At 47.9% G+C, this 20151-nt stretch overlaps 1 protein-coding gene across 3 annotated transcripts; it reads right to left on the bottom strand.

Annotated features, from left to right (window-relative positions):
- Window positions 1-534: 534 nt before the first annotated feature.
- LOC139414954 (sine oculis-binding protein homolog B-like) lies at window positions 535-19426 on the bottom strand. Of its 3 annotated transcripts, XM_071162610.1 has the most exons (8): window positions 19073-19396; window positions 15134-15272; window positions 14363-14536; window positions 13582-13733; window positions 12237-12332; window positions 10399-10776; window positions 8749-10224; window positions 535-3400 (listed from the first exon to the last, which is right to left on the bottom strand). In XM_071162610.1, the coding sequence occupies exons 1-7, from the start codon at window positions 19163-19165 to the stop codon at window positions 8758-8760; spliced, it is 2499 nt and encodes an 832-aa protein (XP_071018711.1). In that variant the 5' UTR covers window positions 19166-19396; the 3' UTR covers window positions 535-3400; window positions 8749-8757. The 3 variants fall into 3 exon arrangements, with proteins under 3 accessions (XP_071018711.1, XP_071018709.1, XP_071018708.1); XM_071162608.1 differs by having other exon boundaries at window positions 8749-10755; window positions 19073-19426; XM_071162607.1 differs by having other exon boundaries at window positions 8749-10776; window positions 19073-19409.
- Between the last annotated feature and the right edge of the window lie 725 nt (window positions 19427-20151).

Raw genomic sequence — 20151 nt, 5'->3', positions numbered from 1 at the left:
CTGATTGGCTGACAGCCATGGTATATCAGACCGTATACCATGGGAATGACAAAGCATTTATTTTTACTGCTCTAATTACATTGGTAACCAGTTTTTAATAGCAATAAGGCACCTCAGGGGTTTGTGGTATATGGCCAACTCCGCTTTGTGTCGTGCTATGAACAGCCCTTAGCCATGGTATATTGGCCATATACCACATCCCGTTGTGCGTTATTACTTAATTGTAACAACTTCATTAACTGAGATAGACTTGCATCCCAAATTGAACCCTATTGTGGGCTCTGGTCAAAAGCAGTGCACTATATAGGGCAAAGGGCTCTGGTCAAAAGCAGTGCACTATATAGGGAATAAGGTGACATTTTGGACACAGCCAAGATATGGCAGAGAGAATATTATCTATCCCACATTCGGATGTTACGTTTCAGTGAATAGTTTTGACCTTGGTTGCTATACTTAGACCATTTTACATTGAAAAGTATATTTGTTCTGTAATACAAAGTAAACAATGACATCAGACATGAAAAACACATGATGTTGTTGTTCTCAGAATAGCCTTTATTCACTTTACAAATAGGTCTCCACCAAACAGCTCCCAGTTGATCCTATTAATTTAGGCCTAAATACAAACAATCTGTGAATTGTCAATTATACGGTGCCTTACATGTTCAATGAGTGTCCCGAGTCCACAATCTATGGGTTTCAGACAACTTAGCATTTTTTTTTGTTCTTCCCAATTCTCCCCCAAAGTCTTGAATAAACAGGTGAGGGACAGTGATGGTAGGTGTAGTATACTATAGGGTTAGGGTTTGAGTTAGTTACTATAGGCAGATGTGTAATATACCATGGCAGTTTTTTGTTCACTTCTTGGCCACTAAAGCAGTGTTTCCCAACACCCCCAACAGCACACATTTGTATTGTAACCATGGACAAGAACACCTTATTCATTTGTCAACTAATCATCAAGCTCTCAATGACTTGAATGAGGTGTGTTTGTCAAGGTCTACAACTAAACTGTGTTGTGTTGGGGGTCCTGGAGGACCAGGGTTAGGAAACACTGCACTAAAGGTATGGCTAGGGGAGTATCCCCGATATCACAAGACTGATAGTATAGAGATGCCAAGTGACGTCACCACTGACTCATATACTAGTTGTTGACACAGTCCCTTGGTCAGACTAAGATTACAATGACACTACAGGGTATAACCTAAGGTGAGCATGTTGACTGGAATTAGCTACTTTTCACCATGGTTACACATGCTGATTGACGTGCTTTTTGGAATGCAGTTTTGAGATTGCAGAGGCATGTGTGTGCGTGTTTGTGTGGGTGTGCGAGAGAGGGGAGTGTGGGTCAGGAGGCTATTCGAGGTCATGACTATAGAAAGACCCTGGAAAGCCAGTGTGGTCACTCCCCCGCAGCAAGGAGTCTGCTTTCCAGCCAATGACTTGGCAATGTTGTTGTGGCCATAGAAATAGAATGACCCATTATGGCCTCATTGACTTGAATGGGGACATCCTTCTAGGAATTGTATTTCTATGGTTGTGGCAATGTTCTACTTTGGCTATAGTGATGGCAATAAGTGATGTTCTGTGGCTGGATCGAGGCATAGATCGAGGCATTGTTGAAACTGGGCTGTCAAGAAAAAAGACAAGACTTATAATTGGCAGTAAATGTATGGTTGAATGAACAATTGTGTACGCTATTGAAAACTCTATTTATATAAGGTATATGAGACAGGTAGTTGCTATGTTCCATAGACAGACACTGCACTCTAGTGGACAAATTCAAACAAAACATTTGGACACTGGTAAGAGCTTCGGCACTCGCAAACAAATACAGTATAATAATCAGGATCGAAATAAAAATCAATAAAGCACTTTCTGGAGATCTATGAAGGCATCATTCATAAATTATTATAAAGTCTATGTAAAGCAAAAACTAAAAGTGAATTCTCACAATGTGACGATGAGTGTTGGCAAGGCCTCCAGATGATGATGCTCCCACTAGATCGTTTTCAGGCTAATTCCAGATCTGTTTGTGCTGTTTGGCATGACAATGACCAGAAGAGTGGGCAAGACAGCATGAACAGATCTGGGACCAGGCTTATAGTTAGTATCATCATTATAAACCCCCAGACTAGGGGAAACTGTAATACTGATAGCTGCTTTTTTGCAGCCTTTGACAGTTCAAAATAATACCCTGGCTGGTAACATGACTGTCCAAACCCACCAAAAGGAGTCATCTGAGTAAGATAAAGAGCGTCAACAGAGTGAGTAGGTTTGGACACTGAAATGATCTACCTCTGTCCCATGGCAGGGTTCGAAAGCTGGGTCTCCGGATCACCACAAGTGTTAGCCCTTCGAGCCAAAACCTAGGCATTAGTTTTGGGGAGCTGACACAAGTCTTCCGGTCTCAGGCAAGTCACAAATTGTGGATTTCATGATATATGGGACTCTCTTTCATTATCATATTACATAGTTTACAGTTAATTATTTTGTCATTTTTCATTGCCCCAAGGGTCTCCATCCCTCTTTCAAACAGAAAACCACCAGAGAATAATGTGCTGAACTGACCCTCGTCCCCTCGTCCATAGAGGGGGGAAATAGGAGGGGAAGAGGACATTAACAAGCAATTGGTGTCAGAGTCACACTTTAGGACTAGTGTGTGTACCATTGGAGAGGGGACTGCGGGGTGGAAAGGACAGGAAAGAAGGAGAAGGGTACACACATATTCCTGGCCCTCCGTCAGACAGAACAATTTAAAAACACAAACTCCTCCTGAAGCCTGAGCCCCTGTTAGCCAGGTAACCCAAAACCAGAGTAGGAGAGTCAGTGTGGGATATGGGGGAGAGGAACAATGTGGCTCTTTGTGTGGAGCCGAGCAGAGAAAACAAACCATTTCCCCAGGAAAGAGATCAGGTTCAGTCTCTATTGGAGAAGACCACACAAGGCTGCTGATCGTAGCCTAGCAGCCTACCATCTAGTGCACTGTAGAGCCCCTGACTATGGCTGAGGATTGGAACTGGGCTGAGTGGGCTCTTTGGGCTGGCTTCATAGGCTCCTGGACTATGGGAGAGATCAGAGATGGAATTGTCTGTCCCTTGGGAAGGTCCAGAAATGCCACATAAAGGTACATAACGGCGTGCATAGACACACACACACACAAACATACACACACTCTTGTGCTGTGAATGTACTGGAAGTCAACATTGAGCTCTTGGACTGCTTCTCCCATTGGACTGCTTCTCCCATTGGACTGCTTCCTTGATTGGCACGTCGTGGTCAGAAGAAGGGTGGAGTTGATCTCCCAGGTGGCTGAGTAATGGGTTGGAGGGAGGGCGTTGGTGCTGGTGATGTACCCAAGAGGGCGGGGCACTGGATCTGGTACCGCTGTACAGTGAGCCTGTTCATCACATACAGAGAGAGAGAGAAAAACGGAGAGAGAAAGACAGGGAGAGGCAGGGATGAGAGCGAGAAAGATGTCAATTTCAGTTCCATTTACATCCATATTACAGTCTGCCATCTATCAATCTGCCGTCTATCAATCCTCCCTTAATCCACCCAGTCACTGTGAGAATGAGGTTTAGGGCACTATCAAACCAAGAACATCTGTGCTGAACACATGCACACACACATACATACATACATGCACGCACACACAGACACACACCACACACACACATACATACACGCACGCACGCACAGACACACACCACACACACACAAACAGCTTTGTTTTTTCGTGAATTTGCAGGACTTTTTGGGGAGTAAAAATGCACATGCGGACAAGAGCACACACACACACACACATGTACACACACATGTACACACACATGTACACGCACACGTACGAGGGGCCAAGAAGCCATTGCTCTCTGCACTCTCTAACTCTACTGCCTGTGTCCCTCTCCGTTTTAGTTTCAAACGCTCTGCAAAAACCAATGTGGAGGGATCCATTTCCGCATGGCAATAAAATAGCCCAAATAAAGGCAGGGAAAACTGAGACGAAACCGGCCTATTTCCTGAGGTGAAATCCTCCAATCCTCCAGTTGGCCTGTTGATTCTGTCAGAGCTAAAATACTTTAAATGTTTTTTTTAAAGAAGACTTTTAGCAGTGAACACAATGGAACTAGATAACCATATTCCCCTTGGCGCTGAGAGGTGCTAAACTAAAATCAGTCGACTATGAACGCAGCCCAGCTCCCATTACACACGGGCACGCGTGCACGTATGTACACACACACACACACACACCGGCTCCCCTTACATAGAACACCAAGCAATAAATCCGTCTGCGCAATGCTGGCAACACACTGTGATTTTCATATGTATTGGTTACTAAGGGAAACGGCGGACCGCGCAAAACCACAACAAATGACAAAGGGTGAAGCAGGGACATCGTTCTCTGCAAAAGCAAATCGTTTAATACTTCTGGCATGTCGTTGTTGGGAGTATACGCTAAACCAGTTAAAACCAGTTATGGGGTTATGTGTCACTCTCTGCCAATAGCCATCTTTTATTAAGATGACCCTTGACCTTTCAACGTCTTTGATATGCGATGGGAAAGGGGAGTAAGTAGAGGTAACTGGAAATGAAAACCTTTTCGGTCATCATGTGTACATTAAGCCCACGATGTAAAACTGAAACATGAGCACATAATCACACACAGCTCTGGGTGGCAACAGGACCATTTGAATGAACAATCTGGAAAGGGGAACACGGAGAACAATCTGATTGGTCGAAAGTAAGGAGGGTTCCAATCTGATTGGTCGTTAGGGTTGTTACTGTAATGTACTGTATGTCTTCCATAGAACATCTGGTTCAATGGAAGAAGAAGAAGCTGTGAGGAGAGAGAAGGAAATGGGAGATGAGAGGAAAGGAGAAGAGAGAGGAGAGGAGGGAAGAGAAGAGGAGAAAGTAGAGAGGAGAGGAGAAAATAATGAGAAGAGGAGAGAAGAAGAGAGGAGAGGAGAGGGGCGAGGAGGAGAGGGGGGAGAGAGAAGATGAGAGAATGCTACTTAATGAGAGGAGAAGATTCCACACCACTATACCGAGAGCCGGGGCCTGGGCCAGTCATTATGATGACACACGGAGCCGGATCTCTCCGGTTCTACTGCTCCGTTTTCTGAAGCCCCAGAGCTCTATCACTGAGGGCTGGCTCTCATATTCACAGCACACAAACATCCACAGCGCCGCCAAGTCTGACGATCGCCACTGTCTCCACGACAACACCAGAAAGACGGCTGGGGCAGAAGAGTGGAGGCTCATAGGAGAAAATAATATCACAGCGTGGTGTGTTTGGTGAGCTGCTGACCAGTGGACCTCACTCAGACACACACAAACATACTTTCTCACCAGACCTGGGTTCAAAACGGATTTGAATGCAGCACTGTTTGATTGAACTTGTACGGTGCAATGGAGACACACACACACACGGGTCACACAATATGCGCATGGCCACTAAAGAGAATGGCGCCAAAGAGAGAGAATCTCAGTAACTTGGCACTCCTCACTACTCTAGGGTTACAGCTAGGCCAGAGGAAGGGACAGACAGAAAGACAGCTCTAGGGTTAAAGCTAGGCCAGAGGAAGGGGCAGACAGACAGACAGCTCTAGGGTTAAAGCTAGGCCAGAGGAAGGGGCAGACAGACAACTCTAGGGTTATAGCTAGGCCAGAGGAAGGGGCAGACAGACAGACAGCTCTAGGGTTAAAGCTAGGCCAGAGGAAGGGGCAGACAGACAACTCTAGGGTTATAGCTAGGCCAGAGGAAGGGGCAGACAGACAACTCTAGGGTTATAGCTAGGCCAGAGGAATGGACAGACAGACAGCTCTAGGGTTATAGCTAGGCCAAAGGAAGGGGCAGACCGACAGCTTTACAGATACAGCTAGGCCAGAGGAAGGGGCAGACAGACAGACAGACAGCTTTACAGATACAACTAGGCCAGAGGAAGGGGCAGACAGACAGCTCTAGGGTTATAGCTAGGCCAGAGGACCAGACAGACAGCTCTAGGGTTATAGCTAGGCCAAAGGAAGGGGCAGACAGACAGCTTTACAGATACAGCTCGACCAGAGGAAGGGGCGGACAGACAGACAGACAGCTCTATGGTTATAGCTAGGCCAGAGGAAGGGGCAGACAGACAGACAGCTCTATGGTTATAGCTAGGCCAAAGGAAGGGGCAGACAGACAACTCTATAGAGTTATAGCTAGGCCAGAGGAAGGGACAGACAGACAGACAGACGGCTCTAGGGTTATAGCTAGGCCAGAGGAAGGGGCAGACAGACAGACAGCTTTAGGGTTATAGCTAGGCCAGAGGAAGGGGCAGACAGACAGCTTTACAGATACAGCTAGGCCAGAGGAAGGGACAGACAGACAGACAGACAGCTCTATGGTTATAGCTAGGCCAGAGGAAGGGGCAGACAGACAGCTTTACAGATACAGCTAGGCCAGAGGAAGGGACAGACAGACAACTCTAGAGTTATAGCTAGGCCAGAGGAAGGGACAGACAGACAGACAGACAGACAGCTCTATGGTTATAGCTAGAACAAAGGAAGGGCCAGACAGACAACTCTAGAGTTATAGCTAGGCCAGAGGAAGGGGCAGACAGACAGCTTTACAGACACAGCTAGGCCAGAGGAAGGGGCAGACAGACAGACAGCTCTAGGGTTATAGCTAGGCCAAAGGAAGGGGCAGACAGACAGCTTTACAGATACAGTTAGGCCAGAGGAAGGGGCAGACAGACAGACAGACAGCTCTAGGGTTATAGCTAGGCCAGAGGAAGGGGCAGACAGACAGACAGCTCTAGGGTTATAGCTAGGCCAGAGGAAGGGACAGACAGCTCTAGGGTTATAGCTAGGCCAAAGGAAGGGGCAGACAGACAGCTTTACAGATACAGTTAGGCCAGAGGAAGGGGCAGACAGACAGACAGACAGACAGACAGCTCTACGGATACAGCTATGCCAGAGGAAGGGGCAGACAGACAGACAGCTCTAGGGTTATAGCTAGGCCAGAGGAAGGGACAGACAGACAGACAGCTCTAGGGTTAAAGCTAAGCCAGAGGACCAGACAGACAGACTGACAGCTCTAGGGTTATAGCTAGACCAAAGGAAGGGGAAGACAGACAGCTTTACAGATACAGCTAGGCCAGAGGAAGGGGCAGACAGACAGCTCTAGAGTTATAGCTAGGCCAAAGGAAGGGGCAGACAGACAGACAGCTCTAGGGTTATAGCTAGGCCAGAGGAAGGGGCAGACAGACAGACAGCTCTAGGGTTATAGCCAGGCCAGAGGAAGTGGCAGACAGACAACTCTACGGATACAGCTAGGCCAGAGGAAGGGGCAGACAGACAGACAGATAGCTCTAGGGTTATAGCTAGGCCAGAGGAAGGGGCAGACAGACAACTCTATGGATACAGCTAGGCCAGAGGAAGGAGCAGACAGACAGACAGACAGCTCTATGGTTATAGCTAGGCCAGAGGAAGGGGCAGACAGAAAGACAGCTCTATGGTTATAGCTAGGCCAGAGGAAGGGGAAGACAGACAGCTTTACAGATACAGCTAGGCCAGAGGAAGGGGCAGACAGACAGCTCTAGAGTTATAGCTAGGCCAAAGGAAGGGGCAGACAGACAGAGAGCTCTAGGGTTATAGCTAGGCCAGAGGAAGGGGCAGACAGACAGACAGCTCTAGGGTTATAGCCAGGCCAGAGGAAGTGGCAGACAGACAACTCTACGGATACAGCTAGGCCAGAGGAAGGGGCAGACAGACAGACAGATAGCTCTAGGGTTATAGCTAGGCCAGAGGAAGGGGCAGACAGACAACTCTATGGATACAGCTAGGCCAGAGGAAGGAGCAGACAGACAGACAGACAGCTCTATGGTTATAGCTAGGCCAGAGGAAGGGGCAGACAGACAGACAGCTCTATGGTTATAGCTAGGCCAGAGGAAGGGGCAGACAGACAACTCTAGAGTTATAGCTAGGCCAGAGGAAGGGACAGACAGACAGACAGACGGCTCTAGGGTTATAGCTAGGCCAGAGGAAGGGGCAGACAGACAGACAGCTTTAGGGTTATAGCTAGGCCAGAGGAAGGGGCAGACAGACAGCTGTAGTGTTATAGCTAGGCCAGAGGAAGGGGCAGACAGACAGCTCTAGGGTTATAGCTAGGCCAGAGGAAGGGGCAGACAGACAGCTCTAGGGTTATAGCTAGGCCAGAGGAAGGGGCAGACAGACAGACAGCTCTAGGGTTATAGCTAGGCCAGAGGAAGGGGCAGACAGACAGCTCTAGGGTTATAGCTAGGCCAGAGGAAGGGACAGACAGACAGCTCTAGGGTTATAGCTATAGCTAGGCCAGAGGAAGGGGCAGAGCATAGAGAAAGTGAGAGTCATTTTGAAAAGGCATCACCTAATCAGGCAGGGCCTGTGACAGTGCTTTGTTTGGATGTCTGCTTGCTTCCTACGGGGTTCTCTCTCTGTCTGTCTGTCTGTCTGTCTCTCTCTCTGTCTGTGTGTGTGTGTGTGTGTGTGTGTGTGTGTGTGTGTGTGTGTGTGTGTGTGTGTGTGTGTGTGTGTGTGTGTGTGTGTGTGTGTGTGTGTGTTGGTGATAGAGTGAAACAGTTAATTGTGTGCCTTCTAATCTTATTTAATCTTTATGAAAGTTCCTTTACCTAATTTTCACGTCTTCTGTCTTTCTCATTCCGATTCCTCTCTTACATCGCCATTGCCTTAGTGTCCCAAAAACCTGTTGTAACAAGAGACACCTACCTCCCTTCCCTACTTGATCTGATCTCGGATGCGGAGGCACCGTCTCTTCAGAGCAGGCTCCATGTCCCCAGGCCCAGCCACACTCGGTGGGCATAGTAGAACACCCTTGTCCCTAAGCTTGGGCAGGAGGAGAGTGGTGGGGGTGTTGGTGGGGGCACTGCCCGTTCTGGTGGGTGTAAGGTTGGGGGTGGGCAGGGCATAGGCATGGTCCTCATCTGGGACGTGGGGGTCCTCGGAGTCGCCAGCGGCCGAGGGCCCCTCTGATTGGCTGGTGGGGAGGGATGGAACCTGGACCTGGCCATTGGAGCAGCTGTTCTCTTTGACTGCCTCCAGCTCACTGAGGGCGGCGTCAGGGCCAAGAGGCGGGGCCTCTCTCTGAGACTGGGAGGAGTCTGGGCTGGGAGGAGGGTCAGGGGATGATGACGGTGTTGTTTGTTTGGGGACGTCTGGGAGTGTTGAGGGGGAGGGGGTGGCGGTATCGCAGGGAGGGCTGCTGCATTCCCCTCTGGGAGTTGGTGGGGTGTCTAAGGGGGGTCGTATGTTAGGGCTCTGGGGGTAGGCGGTGTTGTGCAGAAGAGGGGGTGACTGGGTTAGTGGAGGGGTGGGTTTGATAATGTCATGGTGGTGGTTGTGGTGGTCCACTCTGGTATCCACCAGCCTGGTGCCTTGCCCCATTCCGGGCTCACCCGGACCCGACAGGTCCACCACTCCGTGGGGGTTGGGCTCCAGCTTGACCGGGGTCCTCTGGAGCACTCTCTGGATGACCTGCCTCTCTGGCTGCTGCTGCTGGCTCAGCTTAAAGTCTGACAGCCCCTCAATCACTGAGGTGGAAGATGGGGAAGCATCGTAGCGAGCCCTGGGGGAGGACACTGCACTGTGAGGGATCGACATGGGTGACTGAGCCTGCCTCTCCGACTTCACCCAATCTGTGATGTCCCTTCTGGGGTGGTCTGAGGGTGAGGGGAGACCCTGGTTGGTGGTTCTACCCAATCTGTTGGCCGCCAAGCTCCTGGGAGAAGGCAAATTGACACCCCTGGAGCGTCCCCCCTCTATTCCCTCCGGCACGGGCTGGATAACCCCACTGTGGGGGACCCCTGGGGCTTCTGGAGGAGCAGATTTAGGGGGTATGGGTATTGGGATAGGGATGGGGATGGGGACTGGGATTGGTACAATGATGGGGTAGGGCACCAGGACCGTGGGCTGGGGGAAGAAGGGGCCTAAGGACGGCCATCCCCCAAAGTTCATCATAGGGAGCATGGGCACGGGGCCACGGAGCCCCATCATGTTGATAGGGGGGGAATGCAAGCCTGGGAAGTAGGCCCCCGGGTAGGGGTGTATTCCGGGTGGGTTCATGGAGGTGGCCGATGGGGGCTGGAGGTGGGGTTGGTGGGGGTGATGGGGGGAGTGAGGGGGAGGCTGGTGGATGGGGCTGGAAGGGGGGCCAGGGTGGCCCCTGGGGGGGTTGGCCAGGGGGCTCTTCAGGCCCTGGGCGTGGAGAGGGGGCCGGATGAAGGGCAGCGGGATCTGAGGCATGGCCTTGTGGTGCTCCATGGGGGGGTGAGGAGGGGGGGGGGCGGGGTGGTGGCTCGCTACCTGCGCGGGTGGTGGCAGGACGTGCCTCTCCAGGTGCCTCAGTCCTGAAATGTTAACCTTCAATGACGAAGATGACGCCTCGGATGGAGACACAGTCCTTGGTGCCGCTGTACCATTGATCGGCGTCTGACCTTTGGGCGACCTGGTCGTCCCCCTCACGTCCCCAGCATTGCTGCTCCACGATTCAGGGGTCAGGAGCTTCTGGTTCTGGACCCCTCCGGTGGACTCGGGTCTCCCCTCCTGGGTTGGTCTTCCTGGGCTGGAGCTGGTGAGAGTGGCCCTGGCCTCTCTGTAGAACACATCCATCTTGTACTGGTTCAGACACTTGGTGCTGCAAAACTGGAGCCGCTCCTCACCGGCGCCAAAGTCCAGGTACTCTTTGGTGTGGCGGACGTGCTTGCACCAGTTGCACACCTGCGGTACAGGCGAGAGAGACTGTGAAGAGTTACTTAAGTGACATGTGAAAAGGAAAACGCAAATGACTGGTCGTAGAAATGATATGTCGTAGAAATGGTAATATAAAATATGGAATATTCTATATGACAGTATTGTGAAAAGCTGCTTTATTCACAAAGCTTGCAAAGGCATAGTTCAGGGATTTTACAAATGTTGATATTTATTTAATTTTTTACCTTGAAAGAAGTCTATGGCCAAGGAGTGACTGCAATCCATACTGATTTTGTTAACCTAGCCACTTCCAACAATTAGCAACATTCGCATTTTGGGACAAATTCCCAATGTAAACCAATCTCCCCCGTTCAGCATGTGTTAAATGTCATAACCAAATCATATTAAATTGATTGTGCTATTTTGAGCTGATTTGGGCATGAAAAATAATCCATGCTAACAGGCGAGATTAAATTACATGGCTAATGTTGCTAATTGTTGGCAAAGGTAAGGAAACAAATATGGAAATACTATATGTAACATCCCTGAACTATCCCTTTACAGGGCGGTTTCACAGACCCACAGTTAAACCTAGTCGTAGACTAAAAAGCAAACTCAATGGAGAATCTCCATCAATAATTATTTTTAGTCTAGGACTAGGCTTTATCTGTGTCCTAGAATCTGCCCCTTAATCGGTGTCCTAGAAACTGCCCCTTAATCTGTGTTTTAGGAACTGTTCCCTAATCTGTGTCCTAGAAACTGCCCCTTAATCTGTGTTCTAGAAAGTGCCCCTTAATCTATGTCCTAGAAATTGCCACTTAATCGGTGTCCTAGAAACTGCCCCTTAATCTGTGTTTTAGGAACTGTTCCCTAATCTGTGTCCTAGAAACTGCCCCTTAATCTGTGTTCTAGAAAGTGCCCCTTAATCTATGTCCTAGAAATTGCCCCTTAATCTGTGTCCTGGAAACTGCCCCTTAATCTGTGTCCTGGAAACTTCCCCTTAATCTGTGTCCTGGAAACTGCCCCTTAATCTGTGTCCTGGAAACTGCCCCTTAATCTGTGTATTAGGAACTGTTCCCTAATCTGTGTTCTAGAAACTGCCCCTTAATCTGTGTATTAGGAACTGTCCCCTAATCTGTGTCCTAGAAACTGCCCCTTAATCTGTGTATTAGGAACTGTCCCCTAATCTGTGTCCTAGAAACTGCCCCTTAATCTGTGTCCTGGAAACTGCCCCTTAATCTGTGTCCTGGAAACTGCCCCTTAATCTGTGTCCTGGAAACTGCCCCTTAATATGTGTCCTGGAAACTGTCCCCTAATCTGTGTCCTAGAAACAGCCCCTTAATCTGTGTATTAGGAACTGTCCCCTAATCTGTGTCCTAGAAACTGCCCCTACATGTTTTGAAGTAGCTCTCAAAGACAAACATGCATCAATGCATAACTAGTCTTTGAGCTAAACTATTTAAAAAGTATATTATATTTCTACGAAGTGGATTGTGTTTTGTTCTTACTCTGGCACCTCCACTGTTCAGCACGAGTCGTGGTGAGTTATCAGCAGGGGTGTGTTGGGGGGACCTCTCCCCTACATGGAGGTCCTCATCCCGGGCCTGACGGAGTGGGGCAAAGCTGCATCATTATACACTTCAAACAAACTATCAAGAGCTGGGTCATGTTCATTAGGCACCAAACGAAACAAACAAATATGGGAGGGACTAGCTGGATTTGTCCAATAACAGATCTCTGTTGCAAAACATTGTGTGCCCTAATGAACAGGACACCGGATTGTGTTAAAGCTGTTTCAGAGTAGAGCCTGGATTCAGTAGTATCCACTATGGGATTTAAGCATCAAGTGTTGATGAAGTAGCAGTTGCTTTAAATCATCAAGGCTCCCGTGGTTGGTCATTAAAACAAACTTACATAACCAATCCCAAAATAACCACTGCACAATTTGCCTTGTCATAGGGGTGCAAAGTAACAGAGTACATTGACCTATGGGCTTTGAGGTCACTGAAACAAAGGGACTGTTTAAAAAAAGTTTTGGTAACATTTTGGAATGTTTCAGTAAGATAAAATAGATGACAAGCCTGAACCCTCATTTTATTCTCTATGGTCTCTTCTTTGTGACCCATTGAGATGTGTGGAGTTACGAAACATGAAGCAGATGCAGGTAAGGTATGCACTGAAAGTGGACACCTCACCCCCAGGCCCTCTGCCCTTCTCCCTCCAAGAAACAAGCAGGGACAAGCCAACGGCCACAGTTCCATCCCCACTTCCACCAACTAAAGGGTTTGTTGCAGGTAGGCAGCAGACGACCCGCCCCCCTCCACCCTTTCCCTCCCTGTCTGTTGTCGTGCGAATAAAACCTAGCGCGGCAAAACAACAGGAACGGTGAAAGGGGATAGCCTTGCCTGACACCCCCGCCCGCGCCTCTAAGAGAGGGTATCCATGTCTTGGATGGAGGGTGAAAAATGGTGGTAATGTGTATAGGAGGGGAGTTGTGTATAGGAGTAGAGTTGTGTATAGGAGTGGAGTTGTGTATAGGAGTGGAGTTGTGTATAGGCACTGCTTCCCTGTTGCTTCCCGATCCTCCAGACCCAAGCCACATGATGACTGGCCCTTCCTCCATTAAGCCGTAACTGATACTAACTAAGTGTCCTCTGCAAACGTTGACCCCTTCCCACCCTCAAAACACTGGCCTGTCCATAAAAAAACACTGTGTGTGTGTGTGTGTGTGTGTGTGTGTGTGTCATTTTCTCCATCTGAACTGCTGCAGTTGACAAGTCAGTTTTGTCTGACCTAAAATTGTCCCATTGATTCCAAGTTGAAATAAGGGTGAACCAAGGTTGAATCCCTCACCTTGTTGCGTTTGAAGTAGGCCCGTCGGCAGGCGGCGAAGCACTTCTCACTACAGAAGCTCTTCAGCTCGGTGCCCATACAGAGAGAGTAGCGCTTCACCCCTTCCTTCTGACACCACACACACACTATCTGCACATTCTGCACGTCTTCCACTGTGGACAGAGCCAAAGGGGAGAGGAATCAACATCAACATGTGAAGTGTGTTTGATGATGAAGATGAGCATTTAAGGAGCTTGTGAGTGTTGAAGAACCGTAGGCTACGTATGGTAGTGATGATGATGATGATGATGATGATGTGTGAGTGTTGAAGAACCGTAGGCTACATATGGTAGTGATGATGATGATGATGATGTGTGAGTGTTGAAGAACCGTAGGCTACGTATGGTAGTGATGATGATGATGATGATGATGATGTGTGAGTGTTGAAGAACCGTAGGCTACGTATGGTAGTGATGATGATGATGATGTGTGAGTGTTGAAGAACCGTAGGCTACATATGGTAATGATGATGATGATGATGATGATGTGTGAGTGTAACAGGGGTGATTTAGTGAACCACACCTGTGTGATGAGGAACCTTGCCTGAGACCTGAAGACTTGTGTTAGCTTCCTGAATAATGTCTAGACTTTAGCTAGGCAGGCTAAAACACTTTTGTGATGTGCAGGAGACATGGGTTCTAACCCAGTTGATCACACAAAGGGTGTGTGTTTGCATATGCTCAGTAGATGTGTGTGTGTGTGTGTGTGTGAGAGAGAGAGATTTTTTCAGGCCTGTCCCTACCTGCCGATGGCTTTATAAGCGGGACAATTACGGGGGCACTCTTTTGCTCCTTAGGGCTGGTCAGAGAGGAGGAACCGGGGGAGGAAGAGGGGACTCTGGATGATTCTCTCTCTCCACTCCTCATGGCCAGTGTCATGGGGCTGTCTAGGCTCTTGGATTTGGGCATCGAGTTTTCTGGAAGGCACAGGATATCTAGGGTCACTTCAGAGTGAATTTATGTTCTTAACATACATATAAAGTCATGTAAAGTGCCAACAAAAATGGAATCTGAATTCAGTCAGTTTCTCTTGGCACCACTTCCACTCCACACACACAATTTAAATACAGATGTAGATTCAGCCTAAAGGGCATGGACAGAAAACAATGACACTGAAAACTGTAGAAAGATAATAGTCCATCCACACAGGTTTACTGTAATGATAGTAAGTGAAACATAAGAAGGGTGAAGTAATATGTCTGGATTTAACAACCTCTATGTTCTCTTACTGGGTTACTTGTGAATTCTGTCTGACCTCTGTTAAATATGTTAGCTGTATTGTACAGATGCCCAGCAGGCAGCAAATGTTCAGTAGGCAGTAAACGTTTAGAAAGGGAGTGAAACAAGGATACTACCTTAACAAATGACCTTGGGTCGTTTTGAAAAAGGAATCGTTTTGAAAAAGGAGGTACTACCTGAACTACCTGTCCAATTAAAACACAGATTTCCACTCTCCATTGCAAAGCGTTTTACTCCGGTGTGGCCTAGTGAACAGGGCCCTGGCCTTCCCTCACCTTTAAGAACTGAGACGTGCTGCTGGCGTCTCTCACGGTTGGGGTAGTTCCGTATCTCGGTGGCCTCGGAGTCTCTGAGCTCCAACTTGTCATAGCCGTACCAGCCTAGGAGCTCATTCATGGTGCTCTCTGCAAACGTCTAAAGGAAAAATGGAAAATAAATCACTGAGCAACATTATAGGTTATGTCAGTCAGGGGACATGGCAGGAGACGGGACAACCGAGCCACTGCTTGCTAACGCTAAGCCAATGTGAAGTTCAGTTGTGAGTGACCTTACATCCGAGGTTTGTTAGTGGAACTTTTTATCCCACTCTTTAAATGTAACCAGAGCTTCCAGTCGCGAATCAATGTGCTGATTCTTTAGACTTCCAGACCAGCCCTGACTGGATGAAATGAGCAAGGGAACCCAGAGGAGTACAGTATGACTATTTTTCCATGATGTATTGCAGTTTGTTTACTCTTGCTAAATAGGAGACGGAAAAGTTTTCCAACCTAATACCAGTGTAAAATATATGAATCATTCTTTGTTTAGCTCTTTTAATTGGGGAAAAAAGAGACAAAATAAAGAAGTGTTCTCAGCAGATGTGTTGTGAAGTGAACATCCTGGCTTTTTAAACATTCAGACCATATGAAAGAAAACAACACAAAGGTCTCTCTCTCTTTTCATCCGCCCACCTCGTCTCCTCTGTGGCTTTGAGGCGAGTGGGGATTGGAGCAGAAATCCGATCTGAAATTAGCAGAAATCCGAGCAGGACACCTTACACCACCGCTAGGTCCCACGGTTCTCGGAAATGCCCCGCTCCTCTCCCAAGTGCCCAGCACTACCCAGTCCCTCCCTCCCCTGCTCCTCTCCCAAGTGTCCAGCACTACCCAGTCCTTCCTCCCCTGCTCCTCTCCCAAGTGTCCAGCACTACCCAGTCCCTCCCTCCCCTGCTCCTCTCCCAAGTGTCCAGCACTCCCCAGTCCCTCCCTCCCCTGCTCCTCTCCCAAGTGTCCAGCACTACCCAGTCCCTCCTCCCCTGCTCCTCTCCCAAGTGTCCAGCACTACCCAGTCCTTCCCTCCCCTGCTCCTCTCCCAAGTGTCCAGGACTACCCAGTCCCTCCCTCCCCTGCTCCTCTCCCAAGTGTCCAGCACTACCCAGTCCCTCCCTCCCCTGCTCCTCTCCCAAGTGTCCAGCACTACCCAGTCCCTCCCTTCCCTGCTCCTCTCCCAAGTGTCCAGCACTACCCAGTCCTTCCCTCCCCTGCTCCTCTCCCAAGTGTCCAGCACTACCCAGTCCCTCTTTGTGTGTCCCCTCCCTCGCCTGCCCTTTCCTCCCTCTGCCTCTCCCCTTGCCCCCTCCACCCGGCACCTTCCAGCCCTGATACCCAACACTGCACTCCCTCTCGGGTTTCAGCCTTTTCCAGTGTGGACAGTCTGCCTGTTGTAGTGTTACACCAGGGCTGTGGTACTGACTACACATTCTTCCCTCTGCTTTCCTCACTCTGACAGGGCTTCAAAGAAAAGGAATTGTGTGTGTCCCCAAGTGTGTGCGGGTGTGTTTGTGTGTATGTAGAGGTATCATATCCAGCTAAATATGCCTAACGATGAATAAAGTCAGGTATCTGGTGTCCGCGCTGTGCTACGGTCTGGCATGGAAGGAGTGGGTTTGACTGTGGTATTGAAATAGATCCCTTGACTAAGACAACACTGGACTGGACCGGAGCAGCCCGCAGACAGACAGACAGCTCCTGAAATCACTGTCTGTCTGTCTGTCTGTCTGTCTGTCTGTCTGTCTGTCTGTCTGTCTGTCTGTCTGTCTTCTATTTTGTCCGTCTGTCTCTGAGAGTTCTATTTTGTCTGTCTGTCTCTGAGAGTTCTATTTTGTCTGTCTGTCTCTGAGAGTTCTATTTTGTCTGTCTGTCTCTGAGAGTTCTATTTTGTCTGTCTGTCTGTCTGTCTGTCTCTGAGAGTTCTATTTTGTCTGTCTGTCTGTGATCTGTCTGTCTGTCTGAGAGTTATATTTTGTCTGTCTGTGTGTGTCTGTCTGTTTCTCTGACTGTGTGTGTGTGTGTCTGTCTGTCTGTCTCTCTGATCTGTGTGAGAGTTAGACAAAATATATCTGTCCATCTGTCTTTCTTTATCTACCCTTCTCTATTTCATAATCACACACTTACACCACTGACCTTCAAGCCCAACAGCCCCAGTTCATTACCGCGGTCACCCAAGGCCTGTTTTGTAGATCCACGTGGCTCCCTGTAAGTCTGAGAATCACAAAGTAGTACTCTGCCTGTGCTGCCTGCATCCCGTGGGACTAGCCTAGTCTACATCAACAGTTCCATCAGGGCATGTCCTCCTATATTACATGGAATTCAGTGTTGTTTTGTCTCACTATTTTCTCATTAGGGAGAGACAGGAATTTTCTTCTTTCTCCTCCCTGTGCTTTACTTCCCACAATGTTGTTATTGTTTCTTATTGGCAGTTCAGACCAACATCTGCTTTGTGAGAGTGACAAGCCCCACAGAAAGAACCCTGACCAAAGGCAACAACGCAGGGCCGACCCCCGGATCCAGCTCAGATCCAGGCCGGGCTGACTTACATCAAGCACAGACAGCATTTAGCATGTTTTCATTCAAATTAGTTAAGTTGCAATTCTACACCACTCCCTGGATATCAAAAGCTACCATCCAAACCACTTACGCAAAAAGAGCACATTTCCTCTCACAAAACAAGACGATTTTTTACATTTAATTTAATGTTGAATTCACAATAGTTGACAACTCAACCAAATGTAAATCAAAACTAGACTTTGAACTGACATCTGTGCCCAGTGGCCAATGTCAGAACTCATTAAACTGAAGGCTGACAAAATGTGGGCTTGTAGCCTAGCCTACTACAAGACTTGCACTCTAGCAGTAGGACTGAAACCAATACCATCATATTCAATTTTGTTTTGAATTGGAATCACCAAATAAAACAGTAGACATAGTTTCCATGAAACTGATTCTGAGTCACTTTCCAAGGGCACAATTACTACGGTTACCTGTTTAGGTTCGGCCTACTGATCCTTTGCCCTAGCGGATATTCTCAAGTGATGTGACTATGTATGTTCGTTCGAATGTATTTATTTTTTACAACGTTACATTGTTGTAAACATGTAGACTAGCCTACTACAACAAGTGCGCGCACAGCCGAAGCGTGGAAGAAGTGAAGTGTTCTTGGTGGTGACGCACATCTGGAACACCACTGGACTTTGCTGCGCGAGGCTACGGATGGACTGACATGGCGTCACTACAGAAGGGCTACCTACCATTCAGTGGACACGACATCAAATATTAGATAACCTAAGAGTGACACTTTAATTAAACAGTCACACGTTTTCATTCCCTCAGAAAGCTATATTTCCCGACAGTCGGTTTATTGTGGCAAGGCCAGGTAATACAATATAGCTGTCTTATTTCATCATATGAAATTATCATCATTATCATTATCATCATTCATCATTATTTCGGAAGTATTCAATAATATAACGGCATTCAATTATAAGCAAATTGAATTGTTTCAATGGGAACAAATCGAAGTTTTCATGGCGTCTGTGAATGCCTCCAACTGTGTGATTAGTGCGCACGGAGCTCTCTCCCAATGTCTCAAAAGTCTCAATCTGCACTTTTATTTTTATCTCATCTTTATTTAACTAGGCAAGTCAGTTAAGAACAAATTATAATTTACAATGACGGCCTACCAAAAGGCAAAAGGCCTCCTGCGGGGACCGGGGCTGGGATTAAAAATAAGAATAAATTAAATAAAAATATAGGACAAAACACACATAACGACAAGAGAGACAACACAACACTACATAAAAAGAGACCTAAAGACAACGACATAGCATGGCATTACTTAAGACTATTCACAAACAGAACACTGCTAAAAGAAAAGCCAAATAACTGATTTCCCCTCACCTTCATCTCTTGGTTGATCTCTCTCTTGACGGGGTGCGCGGGTTTCCTACTGCGTTTGTTTTCCGGTGGTCTCCCTTTCTCCATCTCTGGCATAGTTCTGACTGGCTCCGTGTCACTTCTTTGGCGTGCGACTGATAGAGCGCGTCACTCCGGGGCTAGTCAAGGCTAGTCAAGGTGCGGCGACAGAGAGCGAAAGCTGTCACTCTCGGTGACAGCGGCTGTCATTCCCAGACGTCTGCGTCGGTCATCTGGGGGCACCTTCCACTGACTCTCCACTGAACATAGGTGCTGTGGGCTGCTGCTGCCGCCCTACAGCCGCCGACTAACAACCCCTCTCTCTAAATCCCAGAGAGCAGGGAGGGGCCTCTGCGCTGTAACCCAACACCTGGCGGCCACCCCTCCCGAATCTCAACAGATACATTTCATGAGGAATGCAAGGACTGTTTTATCTGCGGGGAACACAGAACCAACACAGTCTATTATATTCCAGGATTTAAATAAAAGAGATGAAAATCCCGCCTGGGTAACCGATACCACGGTAGAATGTTTTGGGGTTTCTCAAATTACATCTGTTTGATCAGAGCGAGAGGAACACAACGCCTGTGAAATGCTTACTTACAAACCCCTAACCAACAAAGCAGTTCAAGAAATATAGTTAAGAAAATATTTATTAAATAAACTAAAGTAAAAAAGGGTAAATAAATAAAAAAGAAACACAAGAAAATGACACAACAATAAGTAGGTCATTTGTAATGTGACTATGTATAGATAATAAAAAGCAAGTAGCAGTAGTGTAAAAATGTAAATAGTATGGGTGGCCATTTGATTAATTGTGCAGCAGTATTATCTCATTCTGGGATATCCAAGGCCTGAGGTCATCTGCCTTTGGCTTAAGGGGCAGGAACCTGGATTCACCAAATAAATCAGAAATACAGACATTATCATCATACAAGAAACATGGTATAGAGGAAATGGACCCACTGGTTGCCCTCTAGGTTACAGACAGCTGGTAATCCCATCCACCAAATTACCAGGAGTAAAGCAGGGAAAGGACTCAGGGGGTAAGCTAATTTGGTATA

Source organism: Oncorhynchus clarkii, chromosome 8 (assembly GCF_045791955.1).
Source record: "Oncorhynchus clarkii lewisi isolate Uvic-CL-2024 chromosome 8, UVic_Ocla_1.0, whole genome shotgun sequence".
In the NCBI taxonomy this organism is placed as follows: domain Eukaryota; kingdom Metazoa; phylum Chordata; class Actinopteri; order Salmoniformes; family Salmonidae; genus Oncorhynchus; species Oncorhynchus clarkii.
The sequence above is the reverse complement of the archived record's forward strand: the minus strand, read 5'-3'. Positions and strand labels throughout refer to the sequence as shown.